The following is a 16,540-nucleotide window of genomic DNA, read 5'->3' as shown; positions in this document are numbered from 1 at the left end:
GCGCAATTCGTTGTAACAATTTTCGTTGTTATAACCGCGTGGTAATGGTACTTCGTTGTAACGCTCGCGTTGTCAACGTTGTATACCGCAGAACTTGCTCTTCCTTCTATAGGATATCACTGCAGAACTAAGAAATTGCACTGTGTCCACTTGTTAAAGTGAAAAGAATTTATATTTAAAAACGGACTCACCTTTACAACTTTTCTCCGATGCTAAATCATATATAAAAGGTACTTGTTATTTTTATAAATTGGTGTGGATATCCTTCTTGAGTCATGTTGTCATTTATTTATCATTGTGTGTAAGGTCTTGCACTATTCTGTGTTAAGCCTAAGGTTGCTTAACCACACAACCCCCACATAGAGCACTTTGGGATTGCATAGCCCTGGACTCTTTACACGGTATATCAACATAATGATGCATCACAAAAAGAGCCAGCTTGCTAAACTTTCCTTTACTGAGTCAGACTGTCTGTAGATTTTGTTTTTGACAGGAATGCGGTCTCCAGGGTCCACAACATGGGTACACCAGTGTGTCTAACCAGAGTTTAGGGAAAAGAGACCAATATACTGCTCTAGGACACGCCTGCAGTCAGTCAGCTTGCTGTTGGTGCATAGGGGTTGTCTGAGAAGACAACCCCTTCCATTGACCCATATTTTGGGCTGTACAGGAGGAGGTCAGGCAGAGGTTCACTCTCTGATCCTCATCAGTAACCATCAGCATGGCCAAATCACCCCGTCATGGAAAATTTTCAGGCGGTTTACATGGATTACCCTGAGAGGGTTCCTGCAAGGGCCTATGTCAACCAGGTAGGTAACCTCACCTTTCCTTTGAAGGATAGGGCTGGGCCACTCCACTTGTTCTGGAGGGTCCTAGGTGCCAAAGGCTCTAGCACTCATACCTTTGCCCTGGTTGGAACTCCACCAGTGTAGCCTTTTGGCCATACCAGAGCTTCTGGAGTTCTGGGCTGGCCTCATTTTTTTGTGTGCCTTACCCATTTACTCAGCCATCCTTGAACATAGGCCAAGAACATACTCCACAATGTCTTGCGTAGGCTCTTTGAAAGGTCTCTTTAGGCTCTTTGAAAGGTCTCTCCCAGCCTTCTTTCACTAGAAATGGTGGTCCCCACACAGGATGACCAAACAGAAGCTCAAAGAGACTAAAGCTAATTTCCTTCTGTGGCACTCTCTGCGGGCGAAAAGCATGCATGGCAAAAAGGCACCCCATCACCCTCTGAGGTTTGAAGAGAGTCCCATGATCATACCTTTCATGGTTTTGATGAATCTCTCAACCAGACCATTGGTTTGTGGGTGGTTTAGAGTGGTAAACTTGTATGTCATCCCAGACTCAACATACATGGCTTTTAGGTAGCCAGACATGAGGTTTGTACCTCTGTCTGACACCACCTTTTTAGGAAGCCCACTTCAGTAAAGATACTGATGAGGCCTCTGGCAACTCCAGGAGCAGTGACCGTCCTTACGGGAATTGCCTCAGGATACCTGGTGGCATGATCCACTACCACCAGTATAAATCGGTTTCCTGATGCTAGCAGCACTCTTTCATAGCAATGGATACAAATTACAGCATACACATTTAGCACCCTGATTGTGCTCACTGTATGTACACTAACATCACTCCTCAGGGAATACATACTAGCCATTTAAACAAACAAAGGAAACTACATAACAGAAACAAATGTCAAATCAACATAATCTGCATAAAAATGTTATTAGATTAGGACAGATTTTAAGATTACACAGTTGAGATCTTCTGGATCTCACCATGACCAGCATTGTAAAAAGATAAACAATAACATTGCACTGAAGAGTGCTCTCACCTTCCTTGACCTTTAATGCTAATGAACAATAATTTAACAGGCCCTATTAAGGAAACTCTTTCCTGTTCAGTTAAGGCAATATGGGGCACAACACCTGCTGCACAATGACCACAGATTGCACTGTTTCTAGCATTTCTAAATTTAAAGCACACACTTTCTTACAGTCAAGAGGCTGGCTGCAAATTTACAATAAAACAATGTGTCACAAAGACAATGGCATCTCATTTTCAACAACGTGAGAACCAAGTTGAAATCAGAGGAAAAAACAAGACCAGATTAAAAGGCTAGAAAATAAGAGGTGTAGGAAGAGAGGCAGAAAACACAGTATGCCCAAAAATAAAACAAGAAAAAGATAACACAGGTAGTTCCTAGACATTTCAATTGCAGACGACTGCACATGGTAAACTAGTATATAGTATATTTTATAGTTTCTTTTTAATAACTAGATAAACATTTCAAGCGTGAACTATGAATAAAGGTATATCTGGAACATTTGCCAGAAAAATTGTATTATAAAATGGAACTCACAACTAAAACATTTTACCTAGGTCTTCCTCAGTTCCTAGATGTAATTTCTTCCCTTCCATCTTCTCAATTTCTTCATCATTAAACTTATACCATTCTCCGGTTTGAGGATCCTTCACATGAGCAATGTAGTGGCCAGAATAAGCACTCACTCCACGGTGTATAAGTACAGCACTCAATTCATACACATAATTACCAGCTGCAATGAAAATAATAGCTGAAGGAAACGGAAAGTTCTGAAAAACACATTCAGTGTCTACTTTACCAGGTTGCTGCACAACTTCAGATAAAAGTCAGGTCTAATGTATTTATTTATTGAGTTTTATAAAGCAACTTCACATCACTATAAAGGAGGCAAGGTAAGACAAAAATGGTGTGGGATATAAGAAAGACAAGCATAGAAGGAAGGTGAGTGTAGGAAAGTAGAATATTATTTGGGGTGGACAAGTATCCACCTTGAAGTATAAGGGCACCATCCGCTGGACGTCACACAAATTAAATAACTTAAACCTGTGTTCAGTTCCTGGTACTGCGACACAAACAGTAGGCTTATATGAAAGACCATGTGTGAAGTATTCAAGCAGTGCATATACAGTACAAAAAGTCACACAATGGCACTTCACAACCAATTTTATAATAAAATAGAAATAATGCATGAATTAATTCATTCAAAATGGCAACGTCCAGTAATGGAAATCGGAGAAATGAATATTTACAGATTAAGAGGAAATTGCGCCATAAAGCGCCAATGATAATTTATGGAAGAGGAAGACCCACACCTAGGCATGATTTGAGGATGACCGATATGGAGCTGTTGTCAGATACAAATAGATGGGTCTCAGAGAAAGTCAGCAAAGTTCAAAAAAGTTTCTGAGCCCAAAAGCAGAATGATCACTTTCAGAAAAGAAAAGCCATCCCTGAGGGAGCCACCACTGAAATTGTAGCTGTCACAGTGGAACCGAAGACTGGATACTTGAAGCATGTTAGTCCTGCTTGGGCCCTGATTCTTTGGAGATTTCTTGTTGAAAATATTTTTAGTCCCACTGCAGAATGGGTCTTGGTCATTTTTTAAGGAGGTGCTGAAAGCCTTGAGCAGGAAAAGGCTGAAAATCAATCTGATATTGTTGAACAGTCTGTTGCACCTTTTGCCAGAGAAAGGGGCTCTGGAGGGAACATTTTTCTAAGTTTCCAAACTTTCTTCTGGTGCCCAAACAACCCGGTAACGAAAATGCTACTTACCAGTATGCATCTGTTCTTGGCATGTAGGGCTGCTGATATTCATATCTGTTCAGAAAAGGGGGTGGTGATGGACAGAGTATCTGAATTAAGCAGAACACTCGTACCCAGTCAACAGATCAGGGCTTGATCCATCACCGTTTTTTAGCTCACTGCACCATCCCAGCTCAGAACCTGGCTACATGCAAATTAGTCTGTCCCTGGCCCAGTGCATCATGGGAACAGGGCAGACCAAACTACCAAACTACATGTGAGTCCCTTGCTCACTGCACCATCAGGATTCAAGCAAGCCGGGCCGAAGACGGCTGTAATGCCAGAAACCGGTCCCCGGAAGCAAGTTTCCTTTCCAGTAAAAGAATTGGCTTGGTAGTTTGGTCCCGCCCTGTTCCCATGATGCACTGGGCCAGGGACAGACTAATTTGCATGTAGCCAGGTTCTGAGCTGGGATGGTGCAGTGAGCTAAAAAACGGTGATGGATCAAGCCCTGATCTGTTGACTGGGTAGGAGTGTTCTGCTTAATTCAGAGACTCTGTCCATCACCACCCCCTTTTCTGAATCGTTTTGTCCACCATAAGCGTGGAAGGGTATGCTCAGATGTGAGTCCCTTGCTCACTGCACCATCAGGATTCAAGCAAGCCGGGCCGAAGACGGCTGTAATGCCAGAAACCGGTCCCCGGAAGCTTGTTTCCTTTCCAGTAAAAGAATTGGCTTGGTAGTTTGGTCTGCCCTGTTCCCATGATGCACTGGGCCAGAGACAGACTAATTTGCATGTAGCCAGGTTCTGAGCTGGGATGGTGCAGTGAGCTAAAAAACGGTGATGGATCAAGCCCTGATCTGTTGACTGGGTAGGAGTGTTCTGCTTAATTCAGAGACTCTGTCCATCACCACCCCCTTTTCCGAATCGACATTCATATCTGTGCATAGATCGCCGCCTAGTGTTGGGTCCGGATGATTGCACATTGTTGTCCTGGAAGAGTCTTCGAAGTATCACGAGATAGGTGGCTCCTCCCCTGGACTACAGTGCGCATGGGCATCCTCTCCATCCTCAGATTGTTTTTCGCCATTGTGGCAGAGATGGAGTGTAGTACAGTAAGTGATGACCATGCTAAGAGTAATTCTGAGTGCTGCAGCCGCTACAGGCGCCGGGGAGGAGGGCGGGCGATATGAATGTCCTCAAACAAGTGGGACCTACCATCTCACACCTGGCCACTAACCTTATTAACGCCTCTCTTAGCCAAGGAGTGGTCCCCCATAGCTGGAAGCACGCAGTAGTCAAAGCCCTACAGAAAAAAACAGGTCTTAACCCACTTGACCTCTCCAACCTTCGCCCAATTTCCCTCCTGCCAGGGATAAGCAAGATCACAGAGAAGGTTGTCAATCAGCAACTATCGGCTTTCCTCGAAGCCAACAACCTTCTTCGCCCCTCTCAAACTGGGTTCCGCCCTGGTCAGGGGACCGAGACCGCCCTCCTACAAGTGGTGGAGGAAGCCAGATGCATCTTGGATTCAGGAGGATCAGTGTTACTGATCCTCCTGGATCTAAGCGCTGCATTTGATACGGTTGACCACGAGATCCTGATCCAGCGATTGTCCAACTTAGGAGTAAGAAACACAGCACTTTGCTGGCTCGCTTCCTTCCTCAGAGACAGAACCTTTCAGGTCTGCGAAGGTAATGAGCGATATGATTTTTTCCCCCTCCAGTGTGGGGTCCCTCAGGGCTCTTCATTGAGCCCTACACTATTTAACACCTACATGGCCCCCCTGGAGGAAGTGGTTACCCCCTTTGGGATAAAAACCATCACATACGCTGATGACACCCAAATGGTGGTCTCATTCTGGCTAGAAAGTGCCCAAATCAAAAAGAAGAGATCTACCAGTGGATGTGTGACTCAAGGCTGAAATTGAATGGCTCCAAAACCGAGCTTATGCTACTGGGATATCAAACATCACCCCTCCCTAGCGCTATGTGGCCATCCTGCCTGGGTACCCTTCCGCAACCCAAGACGGAGCTTAAAAGTCTGGGTTTCTGGCTGGAACGGGACCTTTCATTTAAAACCCAGGCCAAAAAAACAGCGGGTACTTGCGTAGGCCTACTCTGTTCGGCCAGGAAAATCCTCCCTCTGCTCCCAGCACCTTCTCAAAAACTCCTCATACAAGGTCTGATATCATCTAGGCTAGATTATGGCAATGCCCTCTTTCTGTCAGCCCCTGAAGCAACTATGAACATTCTGCAGAGAACTCAAAACGCCGCCGCAAGGCTCCTGACAGGTACCCCCCGTAGAACATCAGCCAAACCTGCCTTGAGGGCACTTCACTGGCTGCCAATCCGTGAAAGGGTCAAATTTAAGGCCTTATGCATAACACACAAAGCTCTACAAGGCCAGGGTCCCCCGTTGCTCAGAATTATGCTCTTCCCATACAAACCCAATAGGTCTCAGCGTTCCTCCCATGGCAACCTGGCCACGGTACACAGAATTAAGAAAGCCCGAACTGGAGGACGCCGTTTCTCAGTTGTAGCTGCAATATCTTGTAACACCCTACCAACCCATCTACGCGCTGAACCTAATCACAATAAATTCCGCAAGTTACTCAAAACTCACCTTTTTTCCACAATAATCTGCGCACACCCATCCCTTTTTTCCGTTTCCCCCCTCAGTTGTTAGTACAATCCCAGCGCTGGGACGCCGCCAGGCAGCCATGCGCTTTAGAAATCCCGTTTTCATTTCATTTCATTTCATTTCAGCAGCCCTACATGCCAAGAACAGATGCATACTGGTAAGTAGCATATTCGGTTCGAGGCATGTGGGCTACTGAATTCATATCTGTGCATAGAATATATAGCAGTCCCTCTATTAGCGGCGGCTGCCCGTGCCAGCTGCAGCAGTCTGAAAAAGTGTTTTTAGAACAGCCTGCCCTACAGCTGCCTGCTGTTTGGAGTGCACATCTACGCAGTAGTGTTTTGTAAATGTGTGTATGGTAGACCATGTGGCTGCTCTACAGATTTCCTCTAAAGGAATGTTTCCAAGGAAAGCCATGGATGCCCCCAACTTTCGTGTTGAGTGGGCTCTTGGGGGAATCGTTGATGTGCGCTTAGCCTTTTGATAGCAAATCTGTATGCACTTAACGATCCACCTGGCTATACCTGCTTTTGAAATGGGGTTGCCTTTGTGTTGTGGTGAAAAGGCAACAAACAGTTGTTTTGTCTTCCTGAAATCTTTTGTCCTATATATGTAGTACATTAGAGCTCTTTTGATGTCTAGTGTGTGGAGCATCCTCTCTGCCACAGAATCTGGATTCTGGAAGAACAATGGCAGTTCTATAGTTTGATTCATATGGAACTGTGAAACCACTTTAGGCAGAAACTTAGGGTTAGTGCGTAGTACCACCCTGTTGGAGTGAATCTGTATGAATGGCTCCTGGATAGTTAGTGCTTGAAGTTCACTAACTCGTCGTAGCGATGTGATTGCTATAAGGAAAGCCACTTTCCACGTTAAGAATTGTATCTCGCATGAGTGTAGAGGCTGAAAAGGTGGACCCATCAGTCTGGTAAGGACCACATTCAGGTTCCATACAGGTGCCGGTGGGTGTCTGGGAGAAATAACTCGTTTGAGTCCCTCCAGAAAAGCTTTGATGGCAGGCACTCTGAAAAGTGAGAGATGCTGCCTGTTTTGGAGATAAGCTGCTATTAAGGATAAATGTATACGTATGGAAGCATAGGCCAGATTGCATTTGTATAGATGTAATAGATAACAGATGATGTTGTGAGTAGATGCATCTAGCGGATTAATGTCGTTGTTGGCACAATAAATGACAAATCGCTTCCATTTCGCCGCATAGCATGCTCTAGTTGTGGGCCTTCTTGCCTCCCTTATGATATCCATACAGTCAGGAGGCAGGTTGAGGTAGCCAAATTCTAAGACCTCAGGAGCCAGATCGCCAGGTTGAGCTGTTGCGGATCTGGATGCTGAATGTCGCCATGGCTCTGCGTCAAAAGTGTGAGTTGTAGGCTTTGATGCGGTACCACGGAGAGTTCTAGAACCGTGGTGTACCATGGTTGGCGTGCCCAAGTTGGAGCAACCAGGATGAGAGTCATCGAGTGTTGCCTCAGTTTGCGTGCCACTAGCGGTATTAGCGGTGGTGGGGGAAAAGCGTACGCAAATATGCCTGACCAGTTCATCCATATCGCATTTCCCTGCGACTGTGGGAACCTGGCGGCAAAGGTTTGGCATTTTGCGTTTTCCCTTGTGGCGAATAGGTCTATCTCTGGATGACCCCACTGCTGGAAGTACGGTTGGAGTACTGATGGATGTATCTCCCACTCGTGCATCTGGTGGCTGTGCCTGCTGAGCAGGTCCGCCATCTGAGTGTCCTTGCCTGGGAGGTGTTCTGCCATGAGGAAGATGTTTCTCTGAATGGCCCACTTCCACATGCTCTGAGCCAGATGAGACAAATGTGGAGAGTGTGTACCTCCCTGCTTCTGTATGTAGTACATGTCAGTCATGTTGTCCGGATCAACACTACTTTGTTGAACAAATGTACTTTGAATGCTTTCATTGCCATGAAGATTGCCATCAGTTCCAGAAGGTTGATGTGCATCTTTTTCTGTTGTGTTGTCCATAGTCCCTGCACTGTGTAGTGGAGTACATGAGCTCCCCATCCCTGGAGAGATGCGTCCGTCGTCAGTATTATCTGTGGCACAGGCTCTTGGAACGGTCGGCCCCTGCAAAGGTTTTGAGGGTTCCACCAATGCAGAGAGCTGTATGCACGACCGGTCACCAACACTAGGTCTTTCAATTGTCCGTGAGCCTGATTCCACTGCAGTGCTAAGCACTTCTGAAGCGGACGCATGTGCAGTCTCGCGTGCGGGACTATGAAGATGCAGGAGGCCATCATGCCTATCAACTGCATGAACACTCGTGTGGAAGCGAGTGTTGTGGCTTGAATTTCTGTATCAGCAATTGCATGCTGTTGATCCTCACTGAATTTGGCTGTGCTTTGGCTGCCAGAGTGTCTATTGTCGCGCCCAAGTACTGCCGTACGTGGGCGGGCTGAAGGTGGGACTTTGGATAATTCAGTGAAAACCCCAGATTGTGAAGAAGGTGAATGGTGTGGAACATGTGGGTGGCACATTGCTGGGCCGACTTTGCTTGGATAAGCCAGTCGTCCAGATAAGGGTAGACGTGAACGTCTGTCTCCGTAGGTGTGCAGCCACTGTCGCTAGGCACTTGGTAAACACCCTGGGGGCTGTTGTTACTCCGAAAGTGAGGACTTTGAACTGATAATGCTGATCCTGAATGGTAAATCTGAGATATTTTCTGTGTGACGGGTGTACCGGTATATGGAAATATGCATCCTTTAGAGCTAGTGTTGCAAGGAAATCTCCCTGACTGAGTAACAGTAAAACCTGCTGTAATGTGAGCATGTGAAAATGTTCCGACAAGATGTATTGGTTTAGGGGCCTGAGGTCCAGTATGGGTCTGAGGGACCCGTCCTTTTTTGGGATCAAGAAGTACAGCGAGTACACCCCTGTACCTTTTTGTTCTACAGGCACGAGCTCTATGGCTCCTTTTTGCAGCATGCTGACTACCTCTTGCTGCAATAACTGTATATGCTCTGCGGACATAGGACGGTGTCTTGGGGGTATGTTGGGTGGAGTGGATGTTAACTCCAGACAATAACCGTACTGGATAAGCTGCCTCACCCACCTGTCTGTAGTGATGGATTTCCAGACCGGCAGGAACTGTTGTAGTCTCCCCCCCCGACTGGTGTTATATGGTCGGGGGGTAGTGACAAGACGTCACGGTTTGTTAGTGGCGGAGGATCGGGAGTTGTTTCCACGACCTCTGCCCTTGGTGCTGTTTCCAAGATAGCCACCCCTATTGTTCTTGTTGTAGGTGGTCTGCGTGCCTCCTTTACTGTACTGTGTCTGCTGGGACACCTGGCCTCTGGAAGCTCCTCTATTGTTGGAGCGACGAAAAGAACCACCCCTGAACTGCTGCAACTGTAGAGCCCCCATAGACTTTGCAGTCTCTGTGTCCTTTTTAATTTTTTCTAAGGTGGTGTCCACTTCTAGGCCAAATAAGTAATCCGGGTTAACTGGCTGATTGAGTATGGTGGTTTGTATCTCAGGCTTGAAGCCGGAGATTCTCAGCCAGGCATGTCTTCGTAACATAACGCTTGTATTAATAGCCCTGGCTGCAGTGTCTGCTGCGTCTAGCGCACACTTAATAGATGTGTTGGATATAAGTTTCCCTTCTTGTATTAGCATTTCTGCTGCCTCCTTATACTCATCTGGCAAGTGTTGTAACAGGGTCTCAAGTGTATCATAATGAGCCCTGTCATATCTGGCTAAGAATGCCTGTGTGTTGGAGATTCGCCAGACATTGGCCGCTTGAGCTGCCACCCTTTTCCCGGAGGCTTCTAGCACTTTAGATTCCTTGTCAGGGGGAGGAGCATCAACCGTGGTCTGTGAGTTCGCTCTTTTACGAGCATTTGAAACAACCAGAGAGCCAATGGCAACTGTCCCCTGACATATGTAGGGTCCACAGGTGAAGATTTGTATTTTTTTTCAATCCTGGGGTTTACCACTCTTGCCCTTGTGGTCTCCTTAAAGATGTCTCCAGCGTGTTTCAGGACACCTTTTAGCATGGGTAGAGTCTTGACAGTTCTCTCTGAGGTTGAGAAGGTGTCAAATAAAAAGTCCTCTTCAATAGGGTCAGCATGGAGCTGGACAGCGTGATTTTTTGCTGCCCTCTCAATAAGTGCGTTAAACGCAGCTGTGTCTTCTGTAGGTGAGGTTTTAACAGCATAGATATGACTGTCAGGGGCATTTTGTGGCTCCCCTGGGTCAACAGTGTATGTCCAGGGTTCCGTGTGGTCTTCTGGATCAGTGTCTACAGGATAACTGTAATCCTCATTGCTGTGCGCTATACAAGTACAAAAACATTTACATTTAAATTTTACATCCACATCTGAATGGTTGGGTGAAAAAGGAGCAGGTTCTTGTCCATATTGTTGTAGAGGTTCAAAAAGAAGAGGTGATTGCAGAATCCCTCTTTTTCTTTAAAGAAATTTTATACGACTCCATAGGCTGTTCTGGGGCGATCTTTCGCTTGTAAATGGAAAGTCTACCAGTCTCAGCGTCTATGAATTGCCTCGACTGATCCTCCTGCAGAGGCTGTCGATGGTTTGTGGCCCCTTCAGTAGTTGTTGGCTTTTGCCCCATGGACGCCTTCTTGGCCGCTTCAATGCCCGTCTTAGGGGCGAACGCCTTAGGTATCACTGGCGGCGGCACTATAAACTTAATCGGTGCCGACGCCTTTGGAGTTTTACTGACCGTCTTTGGGGGTGGAGTGGCCTTCGGTCCGAGAGCTATAGCTTTCTCCTTAATGCTCTGCAGCGAGTCCGACACCTGCTTTGAAAAAGAGGCGGATAGTTGTGTTGACTCGATGGGGTCCTTAGAGCCACTGCTGGTTTGGAACTCGAGGTCTTTGCTGACCTTTGCTTTGTCGAGTCGACGTTTAGGATCGAGAACGTTCTGTGTTTCGAGTCCTCTGTTTGTGTCTACGGTCTTCGGCGCCGACTTCTTTGGGTCGATGTCCTTGAGCTTTTTCTTCGGTGCCCCGGCTTTCGGCTCGACATCCTTTAGCGACCTCTCGGGTCGATAGCACTCTTTTGTTTCGTCAGAGCCGATGGTTCAGAAGCCTTCGATCCGACCAAAGTAAGTTGTACTTTCGGTTTCGATTTTGTTTCCGGTGCTTTCGGTTTTGTAGTCACCGATTTTGTTTCGATTTCGATCGATCAACCGATGGCTCTTTTGAATTGTCCGTAGCTGGGCCTTGAAGCGAGGCTGTAGAACTATGCGTTTGATCTTGGGTAAGGCCCTGTGACGATCCCTCGACCTGAGCCTTATAGAGTGTTTTAGTCTCTGCCCCCATACCAACAGTTGGGCCTAGCTCCTCGCTCGAGCTATCTTCTACGGCCCCAAAGGCCTCATCGTCGTCTCCTACCTCGTCGACGACGTCTTCATTTTCGACCATCTCCTCATCCTCTGCGTCATAACTGGAGTCAATCTCTGATGCAGGATCAGACAGGTCTCCTTGAACCTCCTGCTCGACTCTCTCATCTTCCTCAGCATCGAAGATGTTCACCGGGTCAGGTGCCGTCTGCTGGGCTTCCTTCTGCGCCGCGCGTCGAAGGCGAAGTGTTTTCTTGGATCGGAACCGAGAACAAGCCATACAGCTGGCTTCATCGTGATCCGGAGACAGGCACTTGTTGCACACCGGGTGGACATCGATGTGAGGATACTTGGAGTTGCAAACGGGACATCTCTTGAATGGGCTCCGTTCCATCATCGATCGTCGATAAGGCCTCTGGCGTCGACCGGGCCTTTAGTGCTGAATAGCCACGCGGCTCTTCTTGACGTCCGGCTCGAGGATTGAGCTGGAACGAGTACTCGGCACCGATCGCAAAGACAATACCGACGATACCTAGAGGCCTTTTGGCCAAATATAAAGTTTTCAATCAATTCCGAACTGGAGTTAAAAAATATACATCCGAACCCAATGGCGGAATAAACTACCTGAGGATGGAGAGGATGCCCATGCGCACTGTAGTCCAGGGGAGGAGCCACCTATCTCGTGATACTTCGAAGACTCTTCCAGGACAACAATGTGCAATCATCCGGACCTAACACTAGGCGGCGATCTATGCACAGATATGAATTCAGCAGCCCACATGCCTCGAACATACACTTCTGATGCGTAGAAGGAGAAGTGTGGCTCAGGGGTTAGAGGCGGCAGACCTGGAGCTTGAGTTCAGCCCGGGACCAGGGTTCAATTCCCCACCTCGGCGGGTCTTGGGCTCAAAATTCCACGGACTCGTTAATTCTCGCTCCGGTGCCTTCTCAACTCACGGGTTCACACTCTGCGACTCTGGGCAATAGCTTGCTTAATCTCCACAACGGCCCCTCGCGGTGGGATGCCTGGCTTTCACCTTGTGGATACCCTGCCAGGGTTATCTCACAGGGGAATACCAGGACGGGTTCCCTAAGCAAGCGCTGAGATGCCCCAGGGTAAGTCGTGCGCTATATAAGTTTCATTCATTTCATTTCATTTCATGATGCCCCCAGGACACCATGGGAGGACACTTAGAGACTCTAAGGGCATCAAGCAACAGGAAAGTCCAGTCCAGGTCCAGTTGCCACAGGCCAGCCTGGCCTTTCCAGGAAAATGCCTCATGCAGCTTGTATCCTTGTAGCCAAACCAGAGGTCAGCCAACTGATCCTTGGATTCCACTTCTTGGTTCTGCCATAAGAGAGAGAATGTGCAGTCATTCAGGGCTCATCTCCGGTCACAGACAGCATGATCTTCCGAAGGTCCAGAACGTGCTCGGAGGAGTTGGTGGGGATACCACATTTATGTTTAGCACCAGCTAGCCTGTGGAGGTGACTTCTCAGCACTTCCTAACCAATGGATTAAAAGTTGCCAAGGGCAATCCTACCCACTTTTTCAGTAGTTCCAGTTTGTCTTATTGAAAACGAATCCCACAGTACCCCTCATTGTCAAAATCCAAAATGGGGAAACTCTCTCTTGTGGAGAACGCGAGTGACAACTTAGAGGTGTAGCCAAGAAAACGAGCAGTTGCCTTCTGTGTGTTCTCTCAAAACTCGTTCTGGGAAACACCGTTCCCACTGGGTTTGGTGACGGTCTGACTATTGGGACAAAGATTGATGGCAACCACGCAAAAAATGATCACTTTGCAACAGTGATTGTAGGAAGGTGGATACCTGACTATGGTTGCCCCCAACTTTTTGCCTGGTGTTTTGCTGGTTTTCCGACTTAGTTGACCTGGGGCCCTGCCAATCAGGACCCCAGGCCTACTGCTCTCTCTCTAAAATGGATTCCATGTACCTTAGGTGCATTATCCAATTGGTACTGGACCACCTTATCAGACCCTGTAACTCAGGGCATAGGTGTACCCAGTGCCTACCAGGGGCTGAAGCATGTATTATGCCACCCCTGGCTGGCCATCTAAATCTGACACAACTGGCTGCACGACAGCTGGGGCAAGGTGGTGTAATCACCCTTTGCTTTAGATATAGTATACCTATATCTAACCCTAACAATGGACACACAGATTCCTATCAGTCACTCCTATGGCAGGCCTCGACAATCCTCAAGGCAGAGTGCTTGGAATCGTGTGAGATGGTGCTCTGGCATGAGCTGAGCCCGTTTGCAGCTTGCGGAACCAAGTCCTAATAGCTGTTCCATGATAACGCATACCATATACTCTTAAGTGCATTATAATCCTCGCGGTTAAATGCTATCTCTGGTATCGCTTTATCAAAACATGTCGAGTAAGGTGTCATACGAATTGGAATACTAACCCCTCGCCAATTCTGGCGACGGGGTTAGCATTCCACCCTTCTAGAGGGACACGACATGTATGTAAATGTGAACCCCGGTTAAAGTTAACTCGAGCCTCAGCATCACAAAATGGATGCTGCCACCACAGACACGAGTCTGACCCCCTGCAGCTGGGAGTCCTTCCAGCGAGGGGAGCTTGGACAAAGGGTTTCCTGTTAGGGGCGGTGCTAGCACCATCCCAGACAGGGTTTTGTGTATCCTGGGTAGGCAGGGCTTTACAGGAAGGTGACTGCAAGTGGCACCCCGGTGCTCACTGTGCATCTGCCGGCTAGAACCAGTTCCAGGGGCACACCAGTCCCTGGCCTGGGGAAAGTCCGGCATGGGAGAGGGGTGTAACCACCCCCCTTCCTGGTCCCACCCCTAGGGCAGGACCTAGTCGCGTACCCACCCCTTTCTTTAGGATAAAGGCAGGAGCGGGGACCCTTCCAAATTAGATCATCTTTGAATCAAGAAACTACTTTCTACGAAAGGAACTCTCGACTTCTTCTCAAGATTTCTCCCTTGTGACTAAGGAGTAGTCACCCTGCACCCGCAGGCACCATCTAAGAACACTGCGGTTTGCTGCACGTCCTTCCTCCGGAATCCGACCGACCAGCACGACGAGACCCGGCTTCCCTGGCACCTCTGACCTCTACCTGCCTCTACAGCTAAGCTGAGAACCGTAGGTGCGACGAGACCTCGAGGGACCGGCCATCATCAGAACTGCACGACTTCTATCCAGCACGACCGCCGAGGGATCCTCTGGTGAGTGCTTTGGGGTCCGAGAAGCCCCGACCCTGAGCAGCTACAGCACCGAATTCCAGCCCCCCAGCATCCACGAGATCTGCGTGGGGCCCTTCTGCTTTTTGCTGCTCACCGCGTTGTCTGGCTACTAGCCCGCTGGCTTGTGGCCTTCCCGACGACGACCGACGACATCCCCACTGCTAGTCTGGTTGCTCCAGACTGGCCCTTGCTCCCTTCCAAAAGAGGAGCACCCCGGACCCTCCTGGTCCACTCCAGACGCCATTTTAGGTCCACCGAGTGGGCTTGAATTTGCCAAGACTTGTTGCCCCAATCCTGGGTCCAGCGACGTCGACAGCATCAACCATCGTGGGACAGCTCGCACCTCCATCTTGGTCGCCGACAACGCCTCCTGGTCCGTGAGACTGCAGAGCCCAGCGTCGCCCACTCACCTGGTCGAGGTGACTTCGCCCGGTGCCATCCTGGTGCCCACACAATCACTGGCTAGTGATTAAGAACTTGGTCCCCTCTGCTTTCAGGTGTCATCCATCTTCGATCCAGGCTTGGATCACTTCGAACTTCCACACTGGTCGCCTACCAGCAACTTCTTTCTTCAGGCTCCATAGACTGCAACGAGGATTCCCGACGTCTTTCCAGACCTATGCATCCGCAGCCCCTGGGCTAGGTAACTTCGGCATTTCGGTGCCCCAGCATAGCCTCACTATCCAAGGGTCCAGATCCTTTTTCGTTTTCAGCCTAACTAGTCGGGTTCGCCCGAGAACACTAACTTTTGCTTTTACTAGCCTCCATAGACTTTGTCCCGCATCCCACGTGAGAGTGCACACTCTGCACCCGAGTCCCCTAGGCCTCCTACTAGTAATCTGAAGGTTCAGTAACGTAGTCCTAGCGATTCCAAAGCCTATTAATCCAGTACTTACCTGCTAGTAATTTCGCATTCCACTTTCATAGTATATGGTTTTTCGTGCCCCTCGGGCATTTGTGTAAATTGTGCAACTTAAAGTATTTTTGTAAGAGTTTTGTTGTGTGCTTAGTACCCTGTCCTCATAAAGAGTACAGGGCTGTTGTGATCTAAATAAATACACTGTTTATTTTCATAACACTTGTGTGGTGTCCTTTCACTTGGTGTTCAAGGGGTATATGTGATGGTATAACAGTTGGCTTAACACGCCCTCTAGAGTTTAGCCCGAAGACTGCTCGTATCCATGCTACTAGGATAGCTGGTCTATAAGGTTGACTTACAGCCAATCATCAATAAGGGTTGTTTGGACTGATACAAAGTGCTCACTAGAATAGTGAACATTATATATCAGGCCAACTTCTCACATTGGTGAGCAGCGGTTGGGATTTGAGCTTGCTGTTGCTTTACCACACGTATCCTAAGAATATCATTGTGAAAGATCACATAAGTTAAGGTACATATATCTTAGCTTAGAATATTCTACTGAACCAGCTGTTGTAGTTCAACAAGGCTTAGCACACCTTGACTACAACTCTTAGCAAGGGATCAGTAGGCAAACAAATAGTGTAGGTAGGTGCATCACTTACACCACACTAGAAGCATGTCTAACCACGGAGAGTCTTCAGAGACCCCTCTTGTGGTTGTGGACCCTCCAGAGGTCCCTTCCAGATATGCTGCTCTTAGCTTCCAGGAGATGTGACAAATCTGTACATCCAGGAAGCTAAAACAGGGTTCTAACCCTACCATTCCTTTTCTGATTGGTCTCTTAGAGACCTATGATGCCAGGAGGTCTGCCAACACAGATCCTTCTCATCCA

General features: G+C 47.9%; 1 protein-coding gene across 3 annotated transcripts in view; it reads right to left on the bottom strand.

Annotated features, from left to right (window-relative positions):
- USP48 (ubiquitin specific peptidase 48) overlaps window positions 1-16,540 on the bottom strand; it is a 776,411-nt gene that overhangs the window by 559,177 nt on the left and 200,694 nt on the right. For all 3 annotated transcript variants that reach the window (XM_086921588.1, XM_086921587.1, XM_086921589.1), the window contains exon 9: window positions 2,382-2,561. In XM_086921588.1, coding sequence (XP_086777714.1) covers window positions 2,382-2,561 — 180 coding nt within the window. The remainder of the gene's footprint in view (window positions 1-2,381; window positions 2,562-16,540) is intronic.

Source organism: Lissotriton vulgaris, chromosome 5 (genome assembly GCF_964263255.1).
Source record: "Lissotriton vulgaris chromosome 5, aLisVul1.2, whole genome shotgun sequence".
Lineage (NCBI taxonomy): Eukaryota > Metazoa > Chordata > Amphibia > Caudata > Salamandridae > Lissotriton > Lissotriton vulgaris.
The sequence above is the reverse complement of the archived record's forward strand: the minus strand, read 5'-3'. Positions and strand labels throughout refer to the sequence as shown.